This window comes from Lonchura striata, chromosome 13 (assembly GCF_046129695.1).
Source record: "Lonchura striata isolate bLonStr1 chromosome 13, bLonStr1.mat, whole genome shotgun sequence".
Classification (NCBI taxonomy): domain Eukaryota; kingdom Metazoa; phylum Chordata; class Aves; order Passeriformes; family Estrildidae; genus Lonchura; species Lonchura striata.
In genome coordinates this window covers 3,186,787-3,203,747 of record NC_134615.1, presented here as the reverse complement: position 1 = coordinate 3,203,747, position 16,961 = coordinate 3,186,787, and the positions used below count along the sequence as shown (strand labels likewise).

The following is a 16,961-nucleotide window of genomic DNA, read 5'->3' as shown; positions in this document are numbered from 1 at the left end:
ATTGAAGTCCAAACAGTGGGCAAGCATCTTATCGGCGTGTTTGGGGATGAGAGAAACCCACTGGTGAGTGCAAGGGGAGATGTGTGCCTTTGTGCAACTGCTCCTGGCAGGGTGCAAGGGTACAGGGATTCTCCTGGGGAAAACAGGCACAGGCTGCTGAGGAGGACAGGAGGGATCGGTGGCACAAACAGCTCACACCTTAGAGGTGGTAATCTCAGTGTCTGACACAGAAGGTAGTTCATCTAAGCAGCAATCAAGGATAATTTTAGTTAATTGTTCTTTAAAATGCTATTAACTTTGGAAACACCTGTTTTTAAATGTCATCTCTCTGAGCACAAAAGAGGATGTCAGACTTCTGGGAACCTTGAGCTTTCTGTAAAAGAAAAGAAAGCTGGCATTTGAAGAGTGGTTGCGAGGACTTAAACTTACATGTTTTAATATAAGACATGGAAATGATGGTGCCAAACATCTGAACCTGGGCCATTGTGGCACTGCATGTAAATCAGCAGAAAGGACAGGCAGTGCAGGCTGTGCCAGGGAGCCTGAAGTTTGACAAAACAGTTGCTTTCAACTATCAGGCTGCTTACCTTAAAGAGGAGGGTTTCTCCCCACCAGAATAACCAGTTGTTTAACTGTCAGCCTGGTCTTAACTTGAGATTTCTTGCAAAGATTTTGCCTGTCGACCAACAATTTGTAGTTTAAAAGGTTCTCTTACTTTAATCCTTTTAAATTTGGAGGTGAATATATATTTTTTTCCCCCAAAAAGCCCAGCATTTCAGGTGAAGAGTGGTAGCTGTCCCTAAAGAAATAACTTGAGTGGAGTTGAGCTGGTTAAGCTTTTTTAGCTTTCCCTGTTGTGGTTTGTTTCGTTTTTTTCAGGGTTTTTGGTGGGTTTTTTGTTTTTTGGGTTTTTTTTAATCTTTCTTGCCTGCTTCCTGGAATAGAGATCAGAATTACGGAGCTCTGGACAGCTGGCAAAAATCTACCCAAGTCCAAGGCTGATAGTGTTTGGCAGGATCCCAGCACTACAGCCTACTTCTCGAAATTTTACCCTCTTCAACAAAGGTCTCATCCCTAAAGACTTCAGGATAGACATTGTAAGCATCTGTGGGGCTGTTTTCCAGGGAAATAGACTAGTCAGTAGCAGCCATGACTTGGTTTTTAAATGTAAGATTTCCATATTGCCCTGTGTGAGAGGAGGCAAGATACTCCAATATTCTATCTGAGCGAGGCAAGAGGAACCTGGCTCTGGAGTGGTGTTAGCTGGGGCACCCCTCAATGAAATCAGTTGCAGAGATATTGGAGCAGAATCTAGTCTGGATTGTGTTGACAAGTTCTCCCTTAATTTTATCTTTTGTCTTTAGCTCTGATATCAAGAGAAACCTGTGGTCCTTTGCTCCCCAGAGAACATGGATTTCCCCATGGTTTCCCTGTTCCATCTTCACTTGCTTTGTGCCAGACTGCTGTTCATAGTAGAGAGCAGAGTGCGGGGTCTGTCCTCAGACTGCTCGTGGGGAGGCATTTTTCACACCTCCTGTGGGTCAGGCTAGCTGGGCTGTCCACACAAAGACATGTGGGGCTGTGCACCCCTGCAGCCTGTGATCTCTGTGCCATTGAAGAGCATCTTTGGGCACCAGCTGCAGAGAAAGGCAGTTTAATATTGGAGGCTGCAGAGGGCAGAAGGAGCTGGGGCTGCTGCCCTGGCAGGGGGAGCAGGGCTGGTGCAGCCAGGAAGGCCTTGTAGGCTGGGCCTGCGGCTGGGTGGGATGTTTGCTGGATGGGGAGATCCATGAGGGGCTTGAGGTTTGTTTTTCTTCATGCTGGGTGTGTTGGACTTGTGGGGTTGGTTAAAACCTGATACGAGGGACTTGTTTGTGGCTGTGGGTAAAGCATTAGGCCATGTGGGAGAGTCCAGCCACAGCCTCCTGGGCCAAGGAGGGGCATGGATTTTCCTCTTGCTGCTATTCCCGCTGTTTGGGGGATAAATGTAACCTCAAAGTGAGGGATTTTTCCAGGACAGCTTTCTCTAACTCCACAATAGAATTCTGCTTTCAGCCTCTGCAGGGAGCAATGCACCTTGGCTGGGTGGTCGTGGTGTGTAAAGGATGGGTTGCACATGCTGGTAGCAGGGAGCTGTGTCTGCACAGCTGTGCTGGTGCAAGGCCTTTCCTCCCTTCTTTGGGCAGCTTCCAGCTCTTTTAGCCAATCTGTGAAATCCATGAAAAACCAGATGACAAGAGTTTTAGGGAAGAGTGAGCCGTGCCCACAGAGCACATGTTGTCCAGTTTTCTTTCTGCTTCCTGTTTTCCTGCTCTGCTCTTACCATTTGGAGATGACTTTTCCAAAGCAGAGGGTACTGGGGCACCTCTCTACAGCTGATGATTGGTGGGAAGTGAGGGCTTCAGTCATTTAGGGGATGTTGAGAAGCACTGATGGCCCCTTGGGAAAGAATAGTTTGGTGCTGGGGATTTGCACAACTGGTTTTGCAGAGATATTCTTCAGGCTCTCAGCATTATCCTCCAGCTGTGTGGTTTCTGGAGTGGGATTTGAGCAGTCCTGGCTTCCTCTGGCCTTGAGCCTTTGTGAGAAGCCAGGAGAGAGAAAGCAGCTTTCCTTGGCATACACTCCAGAGAAAGACTGGGGAAGGAACACTCTCCTGAGGATAAGTATCCCTTGGGTTGGGCAGAACTGGGTTAATTAGGTGAGTCCATTAAAGGAGGGGAAAAGACAAGCTGTAGGAGCTCTGCTGTTGCCCAATACTCTATTTTAGGGATTTTAAGCCTTTATGATTTTTATCATCCCCTCTTTAGTCTTTTTTTCCACAAGACACGAGGGTGTATGGTTCCCATCCTAAATGCATATTATGCTTGTCTTGCAGCCTTGCAAACCCCATTGTTACACCATTGAACCCAGAGAAGGAGTGATCCCCGCTAGGGGTCAGGTGCCTGTGACTGTCACAGCAACCCTGGATGACACTGGACTCTTTGCTACCACTATCCAGCTGTTCACTGGGGACAGCCTTTGGACTGCCTATCAGCTGGTGGCTTTGGGCACTGGCAGCACAATTGTCATAGACAAACCATTTGCCCCAGAGCTCAACCTGGGATGCCAATTCAGGTAGGAGATCTCTCCACTCCCACCTCTGCTCCTGTCTCAACAAGGAGCAGTTTTGCTGCAGTCCTTCAGGCAAGGTCTTCAGTGTCCAAAGCCCTGACTCCTTCCCTGAAGGCAGAGAGATTCCTTTAGAAACATGTGATGGCCAGTTGAGAGTTGTTGGACACCCTCAAAAGCCACTGTCAGAGAAACAAGTTGCTAAATTGCCATTGAATTTTCTTTAGTTCTAGTGTCTTGATTATTACTTGATCAAGTGAGGACATAAATGTCTGTCAGCAGGACAGTGAGTAATGATCAAGTGATGATGGCAGGCTCACAAAAGGTTCCTGAAATGGTGCCCAGATGAGGTGGTCTCTCCTTGTGGCTGAGGGACCAAGGGAAGATGGCATCACACCAAAATGGCATGCAGGGGCCCCGGGAACGAAGAGACAGGAGGGTGACAGTTCCCACCGTGAAGGCAGGAACCCACAGAGCAGTCCCAGAGGCAGATGGAAACTCTCTGGTTTGTGTGGGGTCTGCACCGCTGCTTCCTCACGCTGTTCATGGGCTCTGCTGCTGCCCTGCTCTGCCCAGGACCTCGCTCAATTTTTCACTGCCAGCAGAGTTTGCAAAGTTCACTTCCAAACAGTTTCTTATTGCAAAATGAAGTTTCTACAGATGGCTACCAGTGCAAAACCAAGGCTGCTACCAACGAGAGAGGCCCTGCTTCCCTGGTTTCCTCTCCTGGAGCAGGCAGACAATTTTTATCAGCTTGCTGGGATCATCCAGAAACTGCCTCTGAGCTGGCTTTTGGGAATGCCTGCAATCATACCCCCACACACAAAGTCCCCAAGTGCAGGATCTCAAAGATTCAGTTGCAGTTTTGGGCACAGATTAGTACAAAGTACAGCAACAGTATGAATCACCCCAGAACAAAGATTTTGGAGGAAAACACCAGGTCCTGTTAGCCTTGCCTGGAAAATGCTACATTATCATTATAAACATATTTCTCTTTGCAATAATGACATCAGCAGGGCAGCTTATCAGATACTATTTCTGGTCCACATTAAGAGCTGGAAATGAAGACCTTCTCCAAGCTATTAACACCTCAGGTTGCTCACTGGGAGCAATCTGATGACCAGGGAAATAGCTATTCCCATAATATTTTCCATCCTGCCTTCTATTCTAGCTTCCTTCCCTATATTCATCGGTTCAAAGTGACAAACAGGGGCCACCATTTCTATCAGCTCTTCTGGAGCGCGGGATGCTACAGCCCACCTGAGGAGGGGGGCCAGGGCATCTCAGCCCTCAGTAGCCCCAAAGATGATTCCCAGAGCCCCAAACGTGCCGCCCCCATGTTTGCGCTGGAGCCACCGTTGATGAAACTGCAGCCAGGCGAGTCTGCGGACCTGGTGCTGCGAGGCTTCTCCCGCGTCGCACAGGTGAGGTGCCCCCCAGGGGCTGAGCCTGGGCAACCATCAGATCCCCTCTCCTGGGCTTGCTCCACAGTCCCTCGACGTTAGCCTGGGGAAATGAGCAGGGGCCTTCAAGAAACTGGTTTAAGACCACACGTTTTTGTGGCAGCACCAGTTGCTTTCCCTGCTGCCCCCCCCCAGACCAGCTAAGACTTTATTGTGATTCCACAGCTACCAGAACCCAGTGCTGATACCAAAGTAGGGCTGGAAGGAAATACTGCTCTTTTGGGGCAAACAGCATTGCATGCTTAGTCAGCAAAGAAGGGCAGAGAAATAAATTACACTTAGACTAGGAGCCCAAAAAGAAAGTGAATTAAACAAGTGCCAAGTGGTTATTGGGGTACAGTCTTGCAGACAATTGAGCACAGAATAAACAAGCTGCATCGCAGGAAGAAAAGGGGGCAGTGACCATAACTCAGTGGCAGGAATGAGGCCTATGGTGGGTGCTGAGCCAATGTCGGGCATTTGCAGGGTGCCCTGCCACCACCCACTGGTGACAAGTGACTCTTGCATGCAGGAGGTGCAGGATTATGTGATGTGTGAAGCTGTCAGAGGGATAGCCAGCAGGAGAGAGAAGATAATAGAAACAGTCCTTATCTGCAAATATATTGATCCCTCCATAGAAATATCAGCCAGACAATTCTCTTTCCACGTGGAGAAGGTAAGTTTCGGGATTGCATCCTGGCATTTAACAGCATGGCTGAGGGGGTTGTGTGCTTGTGTTAAAGCTCCTCTTTACCTTTCCTAAGACACTCTGTAAAGTAAGTGACAACGCTTTTAGAGGTGAGACTGGTATTTAACTTCCCCAAAGTAAAATTACAGCTGCACTGCCAAGGGGGATCGTGGCCGCTTCCAGAGAAATGCCAGTTTCTTTGCTCACTGTAAAGGGAGGCTTTTGAGGATCCTCCAAGGCACGGTGATGTCTGTACACCGATGCTCTAAGGAAGCTGGGAAAAATGGAGATTCCTGTGAATTCCTCAGGCTGACAAGGAAAAACCCATCATCTCCTGTGTCTCTTTGCCTTCTCTGCTGTGCATTTCCCTAAGCTGCACCTGCTTCAGAGGACCCCCATGTTGCTGTTGAGGCAGGACGGGAATGAGAAGACTGACTCAGAAGGCTGCTGAGAGTGAAACTCTCATTTATTCAAAATACACTGCTCTTTTATACAGAGCTCTGTGAGGACCAATTCCATTGGTCCTGAAGTGGAAACAACCCACCCCATTGGTGCAGAGTGCCTGACGCACAGTGATAGAACTTCACTATAAACAATGTGAACAAGAGAGATAAAGAATTATTTACATTTTCCCCCAGCTCTTTACCAGGCTTCTGCCTGGCTAGAAACTCTCCATTTCTCTCTTTGACTGAATCTGAGACCCACACCCCCAGACATCCTGCAGCTGCAGTGATGATAACACTGAAGCAGAGCAGGTGCCCTTTAGTCTCTGGATTCCAACTCCAGCATCATCTTTCCCTCTCCTGCAAGTTGTCTGAAAAAGAGACAATGTTTCATCCTTTGGTTTCTGCAGTTTCAGGCCTCTCCTCTGGTTCCCAGGCTTCCACTGAAGTACAGAATCCCCCCTGGAACAGGCAGTTCAGATGCAATTAGAAGCTTTTCAGCTCTACCTGATTCTGCCTGGGTTCTGCTCGATGCCACACACACAAACTGATTTATGCATGCTATGGCACAGCACCTGTTTGATGTCAGCACATCCAGAAGTAGTTTCCCAAAGTCTCTGGTTTCTCTAAACCATGCAAGAAGCCCAGCACAATGCATAGACAGGAAAAAAGAGCCTAGGCTTTTATGAGGCTGCTAGAGCCAATAAGGTTGTGAGAAATGACTGTATGTGAGTGAAGACCATCTAGTGCTGTTCTGCCCAATAGAAGGACAAAACTGGAGACAAATGGTCTGGAGTCACTTTCTGCTTTAGATTTTGTTGAAGCAGCCACCTCCTCTCAGGGACCTATTCCCTCATCTGTACATGGGAGTGTTTCCCTGTCCCCCAGAGGATGCTGTGGTTTCTAAACATGAGAAGTATCTTTAAAGAAAAACCTCCTGGAAGAAAGGGTAATAAATAGAAAGGGTAAATAGAAATGAATGTGTTTCTGGGGCTGAAAAATGTGAGATGCAGCAGAAGCAGGAGGAGGTCTGTGCCTGGTTGAGGCTGTTTTTCCTTGTCTCCTGTTTCCATAGAAACCCAGTGATGATCTGACTCGGCAGTACCAGCCTTTGTCTTTAAAAAACACCTGCCTGCTGCCACTGGACCTTATGCTGGACTTGGAGCAGCCGTTCCTGGTCTGTGATGAGGACCAGCAGCCCCTCCCAGATGGCCAGGTGAGCAGCCCTGGACTCCTGCAGTGGGGTCTGAACAGGAGGGATGTGGTGGTGCCTTTCTGGTGCCTTTCAAGGGAGCTCCTTGGGTCAAGAAGTTCATTCTGCAGCATCAGCAGTGAGCTGGCCTGAGCTGCATCAGCGGAGCTGCTGAAGGAATCAAAATCTTACCTGAATTGAGAGGATCCGTCCTGCCTTTAAGGCACAGGGAGAAGGGAGCAGGCAACTGGGTCTGGGCAAGCCATGCAGTAAAGGTGTCTCATGGAAAGCATGCCAGCTCTGCCGCAGCCACCCCCTTGTATTGGGGCTGAGCACAGAAATGGCCTGAGGGAGTCCTGGACTAGACTGTGGTGCCTACAGACCCCTGCTGTAAGGAAATGAACCATGAACTGAGAAGCCCAAGCTGGGGTCACTTTGAACATTTACAGTTTTGTGCTGTCAGACCTTGGGACATCATCCCACAGGTGATTAATTCCTGTTTGTGTCCTGTAGCCTGTGACAGTGGATGTAGGGGAGACCTGTCATCTCTACATTGCATTTGAGCCAGCTTATGAACTGGATTTTAAGAGCTGGAAAAAAGAGAAAGTTCTGAAGATAGGCATGGTCAGGGGCCATCCATTTGTGGATCATATCACCCTTCGGGGAGAAGTCCTCTTCCCAAATCTCCAAATCCAGCCCAGCACCCTGGAGTTTGGCTGCATCATGGCTGGCACTGAAGAAGTGCGTTCTCTGGAGATCACCAACTGCAGCCCACTTCCTGTCAAGTATCACTGGTCATTCCATTCGGATAGCCAGGTGAACAAGTTGAGGTATGTGCACCTTTGTCCTCTCCCTGAAGCTCTTCTTGCTGGTGTCCTGTTTGTACTTGGCAAAGAACAAAGGTGTTGGCCTAGGATCTGGCAAATAACATTGACCAGCTGTGGTCAGGCTGGATGCTCAGGGAATAGGTTTCCAGCAGTTTGGTGCTGTGCAGCCCCCACAGTGGTTTCCCCTGGGAAGGAAAGCTGGGGTGAAAGCTGCTTTCTCAGACCTCTGTGGCCTGAGGCAATGTCCACCTTGATGAAGGGCTCCTAGTGCCAGCTCCCACAGTGCTGCTGAGGGCCCTTTTGGCCCCTCTGCTTTGGGATGGGTCCTCTCTGAAGGAGCTGCTCTCTGCTCCTTGCCTTCCTCCCTTGCATTGTGCTGCAGGATGCCCAGAAAGTCCCAAGACCAGAGAAAGAGCTACTTAGTGCCTGGGCTGATGCTGAACATCTTGTTACCTTCCCTTTCCTTCTTTGCTAGGACAACTCCTTTACTGCCAGGATGATTTCCCTCCCAGGGGTCAGCTTTCAGTGGACACCTTGGATTCTTCACTCCCTTGTTTTGTGGACACTTGTTACTTATTTTGACTTTTCCACCGTGCAACATGTACCTTATGGGTTCTGTTCTGCTTGACATCAGGACTTGTTCATCACATCATCTCCTATCCCTGCCTTCCAGAGAGTTTCTACTTTAGGGTGAAAAATGTCTTCTGGTCACCATGGTCCTGGGAAGTTGCCTCAAACCATTCATTCAACTAAAGACAGTGGAATAGATGATTAGGGGATCTCTTGGGGGTTATGATGAGAGAGCCCCTCATCCAGAAACGAAACCCAGCCTTAGATCACACGCTACAAAGGCAAAGGCAGTGATTCTTTGGGGAGCAGGTCATTACAGGCCCTGAATGCCTGTCTGGGAATGGTGCATCCAGGTCGTGTTTGACTGTGTGGGGAGCACTTGCAGCTCATCTGGGTGACAGGCAGGCACGGCTTGACGGTGTCCCTCACATGGCATTAGAAACACAAGCAGAGTTACTCTAGGCACCTGCTTCAATTTAAAATGGGGAATGTGACCTGAGTCGCCTGGAGTGTTGGAAAATGTCAATCAACCCCCCCTACACTGTCAGGGAAACATTCCTGATCAATACCTGGTGGAGCCGCAGAGGTTCTGGCGTTGGGCACTGTGGGGGGCTGTGCTGGCTCGTCTGTGGCCGGGTCTGCCCCTCAGTGCCTCAGATCTCACCTTTTTGCTTTCCTCCCACTGTGCTTTTTGCATCCCCACAAGATGTTAATCCCTATCCTCTCTAGTTCCTCAATGTAAGCAATTGCAGCTGCTGTACCACTGCTACCTCAGTGTCATCCCTGGGCTGCCTATAGAGCAGACCCGCTCCAGCCTGGATTGGGAAGGGCTGGATCAAACCATTTCTCAGTTCAACGTGCCAGCACCCTGGTCAGGGGCTGCATCCTGACCAGGAGCTGCTTGTGCAGGTGTTCCTCCCTCCTTCCCACTGCAGGTCCCTGTTCATAGTTATGTTGTTTTCCAGATCTGAGCTTTACCTACCTACATTCAAACCTCAACCACCAAAGGAGAAGAGAACCTGTTTGGATTCCTTGGCATCTCAAACAAGACGCTTCAAGATTACAAATGTGGAGGAGGCAGTCATAGCCCTGAAAGAATCGCAGGGGCTTGCCCAATCTGTAGGAGCAGAGGTAGATTTTCTTGTACACCTAGTGCTTGTGCTGCCTCCCCAGCCTGCCACCAACAAGTCATGCTCGTGCTGACCTCTCTTTTTGCTGCCCTGTTGTCCTGTGCTCTGAAAGCTGGCCAGGCAGCAGGGCCAGTGGCTGGATGTGGGGAGAGGGAGAAATAGGAGAGTTTTTCTTGGAGGAGCACGCTCAGATTCTACAAGCCTGTGTTGAGTGTGGAATTTTTTTGCTTTGTTTTCTTCACAATGTGAGATGAGGCTTTTATCTGTATCATCATGGTAAGACCTCCAGCTTCCTTCCCAGAGCAAGCTGTGATGAGTCCTGATCTCCATGTACCCTTTTCCCAGCCCAGCCAGACTACCTGTTTCCAGGTGTCTGCTCTCACCCAAGAGCTGGTATTACACTGTTGGCCCTGGAGCTGTCTTACAAACTGAGACTTTGCAAAGTGGCCGTCACTTCCTCCTAGCATAGAAAATGGCTTGTTTTTCAGGTGCCACCACAAACTCGTGCAGGCTATTACACCCCACTAGGGTTGACGGGATTCAGGTGCTCTATGGATGTACCGCACACTTCCCTTGAAGCGCAGGAGGTAAGAGGGAATCCGTCTCACTCATCCATTGCCAGCGTGGCAAGCAGGGCTGTAGCTCCCAGTCCCACTGGTGGCCCCCAGCACTGCACACAGAGGGGCCTCACGTCCCTCCAGGCCCATACAAAGTGCTGCTGAACCAACTGGCTGTTGGAGGGGCTGTGCAGGACATGTTGTAGGACACTCCAGGGACGCTGTGCAGCACCTATAGAGGGCATTGCTCCCCCTGGAACACATCAGGTAGTCCGTAGGAAATTTTTGCAGGACCTTTTGCTGAGGCACCTTGAGAAAGCAGCATTTAAATCAAAGAGAAGGGAAAAGCCTCAGAAGTCAGATTAGCTGGGCCAGAGTCCTTCCCTGAGCTCCAAGAGCTCTCACTCTGAGTCTTCCCCTTTTCTAAAAGCAGTAAGAAATGCTTTTGAAAGGCATTAAAAAGAATAAGTTGTGCGCCAGAGAGAATTTCTGCTACCGGGAGACATCCCAGTTCACTTTAATGTAATGTGTTAATTCATGCATTGATTCCTGAGTATGGGAGAAGATTTTCCCCATGGTCCCTCCATTGGTCAGTGGCACAGATGCAGGAAGAGATTAGGGTGATTGTGGCCGTGTTTGTGCAGTGGCTACAGCTGCACTTTGGTCCAGGATGCTCTTCTGCACCCATTTCCATGCTCAACACCTCAATCTCTCCTGTCCTCCAGGCTTTCAGTATTGTGCCAGTGTCAGGTGTGCTGCAGCCAGGAGGGAGCCAGCAGGTCTCCTTCACCTTCTTTGGCCACCTCAACGCCATCTCCAGTGTCACGGCGCTGTGCCACGTGGAGGGAGGCCCCACCTACGAGGTGATGGTGACTGGGGAGGCCTCACGTGTCAGCTACTCCCTGAGCCTCCGGGAGATCAACTGCGGCTCTCAGGTACCACACGTGTCCCCTGGTGATACAGCCCACCAGAGCCCAGGCTAGCTCTAGAAACTCTGGTGCTGCCAGGTGTGAGGAACTGCCTTGGTGTGGGGATTTGCCAGAGACAGAATTAGAGCCACATGCTCTGCAGTGCCAGATACAAGCCACAACAGGGACCAGGCGAAGGAGAAAGGAGGAGGCTCTCTGTCTTAAGACTCCACAGGGAAGATTTTATTTCAAGTGAAAGGAGCAATGTAAAAGAGCCCTCCCTGCTGCATGGGTTTTTATACTGTTGCAATTTACGGGGAAGTTGCTAGCAGTTGTCCAGTGGGGAGTCTTCAGGGGAGGAGTAAAGGGAATACATCATTTTTTTGGGATTGGGCAGGGGGAGGAAGGGTAAAGTCACATGGGCCAAAGGGGCATCCAAGTTTAGGGGAATTCCAAAGGGGTGTTGCAGTTGGGGATTGGCCCAGGCTAAGAAGTGGCACAGGTTTGGGAATAAGGGGTTGGGTTGCCTTGACAGGCAGGGAAAAGAGCTGGAACAAGGGGTGGGGAATGGCATGAAAGACAGCATTGAGGCAGGGTACAAATCGGGGATGAACCAACTTGGGGAGAACATGGAGGTGCAACAGAGCAAATTATTTGACAATAAACTAATAAAATAAACAGGAACTGCAACACCCTGGCACAGCTGCCTTGGGACCACGGCCAGCAGGTTCCTGCCCACCTCTGTCCAGGGCTCCCTTCCCTTCCCAGCCTCTTTGTTGGCCCTGGGGCTTGGAAGTACAACCTTTGAGGGACACATCTGGCATCCAAGCTGGTTTAAAATGGCCATCTCCAACCCTCTCCAAAATGTTGGGAGTGCCTCTTTTTCAGGGTACCTAAGACTGCCTCCTGAGGAAGGCAGGATCCCGGGGGGTGCTCTGAGGGGCATGTTCCCGAGACATCCTTCTGCTGATCCACTCTTAAAGCCTGACCTCCACGAAGATGCTCTTATCTAAAGCTCTTGCTTAATCCACACAACAGTCAGGGGAAGAAGTTGGGCTTCCAGTCACTGTATTTGGGGAGACTGTCCCAGAATAATCCCCACATCACTCTTTTAACTGAAAGCCCACAGATATTTCCAGCTGCTGGCCCTGTCGGTGTTGCCCTGTGTGAATCCCTTGTTGCATGTATGTTGCTTGCCAATACTTGCATGCAGGTGTCTTTTCTCCTGCAATGCCTCAGTGCTGTCTCTGTTTCTCCTGGCTGTTGGTGACCCCTCAGAGTGCAGAGGGCCCGTGTGCCCCGGTTCATTTATTGCTGGCCCTCACACGGTTGTTACCACACCGCTGTGTGCTGCCAGAGCTCCCTGGTCCTGTGCAAGTGCCCTGTGTCTGGGGGTTCCCCGGGTTCCCAAGTGCCCTTATCTCCTCCCTGGTCCCTGCTCCCATGATGTGTCTGCTTCCAAGGCCAGGAGAGAGGAAGGAGATTCCCAGCAGCAGGCCTGAGTCTGTAACTTCCTGCTCCTGTGCCTTCTCTCCAGATGTTTAATGAAATTGGTCACAGCACGGTCACCCTGGTGAACACTGGCAAGATTGAATTCATCTGGACGCTAAATCCCAGCGCTGCAGCCGAGCATCTGCCTGGTGTGTTTCTGGTCAATCCCACCATTGTAAGTAGCACAAGTGACTGACCCCAGCCCTGTGCCAGGTGGCCCAGAAGAGTGTTAAAAGGAAAAAAGAGGGTGGGGGGAAGGGGGAAAAAAGTCAGAGGGGAAAACCCCAAACCCAGCCATGAGAGAGACAGAGCTGTAAGCAATTTCTGCCGGGGGCAGAGGAGATCAAACAAGAGCTCTCCTGATAGACTCCCCCAGGCCTTGGCTGATGGGGGCTCTGCTGTCACAGGGCAGACACTGGCAGGAGGCACAAGTGTGTTGGTCACTGTTCTGCTGTAAGGGAAGTAGAGGAGAATTCTTTTTGATAGATTTCTCAGATGAAAATAAGGCACAAACGCAGCAAGTGTTATATCTGAAAACTGATTATTGATAAAGAAAGGGTATGGTCCCGACCAGAAGGGGATAGAAAAGAGAGCAGGGAGAGAAAATGAGCAACGGAGACAGCAACAGAGGACAGGGACGGAGCGCTACCGCCAGAGTGCTGGGCCGCTCTGTTGGGTCCTGCTCGGCAGATGGAGCAAGCGTGCTGCCAGCAGCACCGAGCGTGCGGTGCAGGGGCTCCATCCGCAGCGGCAGCAGGAGCGGCTGTCCCGGGGCTGCGGCCGGGCCGGGCTCAGCAGCTGCGGCTTGGCACCGGGCACTGGGCACTTGGCACCGGGCACTTGGCACCGGGCACTTGTCACGGTCGGGGCGCGGCGGCTGCTCCCTCGGAGAGGCAGCGGAGCACTGGGTTGCCGTGGCGAGCGGGGAAGCGGCGACAGCAGCGTAGACAGACGGGGAAGAGATGGCTCTGCAGGGAGCCGGACCCTCCAGGTGCTCTCAGCCCAACAAAAAAACAAAAAATGGTGGGGAAAACCTGGCAGTGTTAACTGCTTCGATATGGTAAGATTCCTCCCATAACTCCGCCCTTTTAGGAAGATGGTCAAACGGGCAAAGTTGTTAGAAGATTGGTCAGACAGGCAAAAATTTCCTGGGCTTTGGGGTCTGCCTGCCTCCACGGGGGAGGTCTCTTGCAGCCCCCTAGACAAAGCCTGCCTGCATTGTCTCCCAGCAATCTCCTTTACACGCGGGATGTGTTAAGGCTCTCAGCACATCTACAGCCCCTATAGTAATTTTTCACCCCACATCAGAACGTGTATTTATAACATATGTTGTGGCATAATTAAAAGTGCAATTGGTTGCTCACAGTCACTCTGGGGACTCCAACGGCTGAGATCTCAGGTTGTGTTGGCACTGGAGTGTTTCTGAGGGTCACCTTACCGTGCCTGTGTGATCACATATCCCTTAAGTAGGCTTGCTGGTCTCTGCCTCCTCCAGCTTTGTTGCTGTGCAGCGGCTTTTTGGGCCAGGGAGCAGCAGGGCTGGAAGAGCGGGGAGAAAAATTAACAGCATCCCACTGCTGTCCAAGCTTCTCAGTCCTGCCTGGATGCCTTTGAGCCGAAGCAGCACTCCTGCCTTTGTCCCTCTTTGCAGTGGGAAGAGGAAGCCAATTGCTTTCCCATTTCTTCATGCCTGTCTCCTACAAGGGAGGAGAGGAGCTGCTGGCCCTGCTCAGTGCGGGGACTTCCCCAGTGGCAGCAGAAGAGCCTTTTTTGATGAGGTGGGCTCTTGCTGGCAGAGGGCAAACCCCATTAGCAGCAGAGGTGTGCTCACATCAGGCTGTGCTGGGGCTGCAGCCTTATGAGCCCTGGGGAGGACACACGGCACCCTAGGGTCAGAGGCTCGACTTTTTGGGCACAAGGAAGGTAGAAGGTGTGAGAAACGAAGGCCACTCCTTAGTTAAAATTTAAAGAAAATTTAATAAGAGACAGTAGGGGACAAAGTCAACAAAGGAGAAGTAACAGTGCTGGGTGCTTGGCTTGGGTGCTTAGGCACAGCCAGAGGCACCCAGGCAACACAGCAACACCCCTTATATACCCTGGGTATTGCATCAGCCTAATCCATATCTACAAATGCTTGTACATATTGAAATATTTTAACATAGCTCCTCCTCTGTCCTGCCTTTTTGGAGCATGTGCAGATGTCCTGGTCCCAGTCATTTGTTACCTTTCAGCACATTCAACAGGCTTCCATTCCTTCACTGGTTAAACGTTATTATTACAACAGCTCTTCACCAATATTTATATCACAACACAACATTCGCATTAAAAGAACTCTAAACCTTAGCAAAACTTCTTTTACAAAAGCCAACATTATAAAACGCGTAGTATTTATTCTAACAGTTGCGAAAGCCAACACTGTGATGTATTTGTCACAAAGGTGATGTGGTCTGATGGCTTCTTCTAGATGAGAACCTGTCTCCTCAGCCTGTCTGTCCCCTGAGCCATCCCCATCACTCTGATGCATTCCCTCCCTCTTCTCCTGTCCCTGCAGGGCTCCATTGCACCTGGTGAGAAGCAAGTGCTGAAATTCTCCTACGTGCCAGGATTACCAGGAGCCTTCAAGAGGACTTACCAGCTTAAAGTGGGTGACCTGGACCCAGAAAATATCCTCCTGAAAGGAGAAGCGTCCTGTCCCATGATCAGCGTGAACCTGCCCTGGAACATCACAGGTGGGCACTGCCTGTCTGGCCCCAGGAAGGGCTCCTCCGGTTTTGTTCCCTACCATATGCCCATAGGGCAGTTCGTGCTCACCTCTACCGAGCCTGGAGGGCTGCAGGACTCCCAGACTAAGTCAAGCCCCCTGGTTGCTTCATGAGTCTTGAGCAGAGGATGCCGTGTGGGCTTTGTCCCAGGAACCAACCTGCAGAGCTTGCCAGCACATCTGGCAGGGTCCTGAAGGATGATGGCTAGACTGAAGGGCTTGGGAAAGCTGTAAGAGAGGCTGGCAGGGCTTCTGGCAGGGTTGGAATTCTGTGACGTTGCAGGGGATGAGATGCTCCTTGGGGGGTGGGAGATGGGTGGGAGCAAACATGAGGATTCAGAGAGCAGCAGCAGCATCCACCTCCCATAGATTGCTTCAGGGATTTCTTTTTGGAAGAAACCAGTGTTGGGAGGCAGGGACTTCCCAGCTGAAATGGGACTGGCACTTTGCTCACACTTCTCTTTGTGGATATTTTCTTCCTTCAGGAAATGAAAAACATGAGAAGCCACTGAAACAGCTTGTAAAACCCCTGCATCAGTACAGTCGGAGGAGTATATCAGCTGTTCGGAAGAAGTCTCAGACCCTGATGACTCAGACCTTGAAGACTCTGAATCCAAAGACTCGGGACCTGAAGCCCCGTTATCTTGGCTCTGGCACTGTAGTAAGAACAGCTACAGCCTTGTTTGGCACATGCGACCCTCCCCATGTCACCTGAGCCCCTTGCAGCCCACAGCAGCTCCCTGCTGCACCTGGGACCTCCCTGCCCACTTACAACCATTTGTCACCTCAGCATTGCCCTTAGGGCTGCCACTCTGCTCATGGTCTCTTCTGGGGCTGCAACAGCTCTACCCCAGGGAGAGATCCTGAAGGCCACGCTCAAAGGATGGAGTTCAGATGGTGCTCTGAAGGAAATGCAGGTCATTTCTGGGGAGTTTCTTGGTCCCGACCCAAGCCCTGCTAGATTTACAGACCTGAACAGCGGCTGCCTGATTGTGCCCTGGGGCTGTGCTGGTGGTGCTCATTTCCAAGAGGCACCAGCTTCATTCTGGTTCCTTTTCAAAGCAGTTTTTGTCCAAGCTGCCTTGGTACTAGCTGTGGGCAGGCAAGCACCTGGAGCTGTGGAAGGTTCCTGGCTGGTCTGTCTGCCTGTGGCCACAGGGCAGGTGTCGGTGGGGTGGTGCCTTCCCGAGAGCGAGCTCTCTGGTCAGTGCGGATAGCTCCCACACACCACCAGATGCTCTGAGGGCTAGATGTGGTAATAATGGCAGACCAGTAAAAGGGAGAGAGGCTTGCTGCTTGAGGGTCCAACTCTGTTTATTGGAGGGTCCAGGCGAAGCGAGGTAAAGAGATCAGGTAGCAGGGTGGCAGGTTGAAGAGGCTCAGAGGCAGCAAGCCCTGAGTGAAGGAGGGTCCAGGGTATATAACTGGGAAAGGATAGGCGGGGTAACTGTGGAAAGAAACCAGCCAGAGAAAGGGTAATGGGAGGAGCAGGGATGGGGTGATTGGAAAGCAACCAATGGAGGAACAAGGGATGAATGACAAGTAATAGGGACCAATGAATGAACACAGAACATTGAACTTTCTGGAACAGGGGATTGAACTACAGCTTGATGGACAGAACAGTATTTGCATCTGAAACAAGGAACTATGGGAAAAAGGTTCATTCTCTCTCCGTAAACTACACAGTTGTTTCCTCCCAAGGCATTTCTGCCTCATAACTTCCCATCCGACATCCTATATCTGCCTGACCAGATCAGTTTTCCTAACAGTGTCTGGGCAGGCAAAGATGCTGGAGTTGTGTCCCTGGAGATGAGGTCCTGGCTAAGAGAGCAGGAGGTGTC

At 50.7% G+C, this 16,961-nt stretch overlaps 1 protein-coding gene across 1 annotated transcript in view; it reads left to right on the top strand.

The window, feature by feature from the left end:
- Positions 1-10,826: 10,826 nt before the first annotated feature.
- The window catches only part of LOC144247090 (hydrocephalus-inducing protein homolog), a 29,488-nt gene continuing 23,353 nt past the window's right edge, over positions 10,827-16,961 (top strand). Inside the window, exons 1-4 of the mRNA XM_077786428.1 lie at positions 10,827-10,895; positions 12,406-12,534; positions 14,911-15,088; positions 15,606-15,781. Coding sequence (XP_077642554.1) covers positions 10,827-10,895; positions 12,406-12,534; positions 14,911-15,088; positions 15,606-15,781 — 552 coding nt within the window. The remainder of the gene's footprint in view (positions 10,896-12,405; positions 12,535-14,910; positions 15,089-15,605; positions 15,782-16,961) is intronic.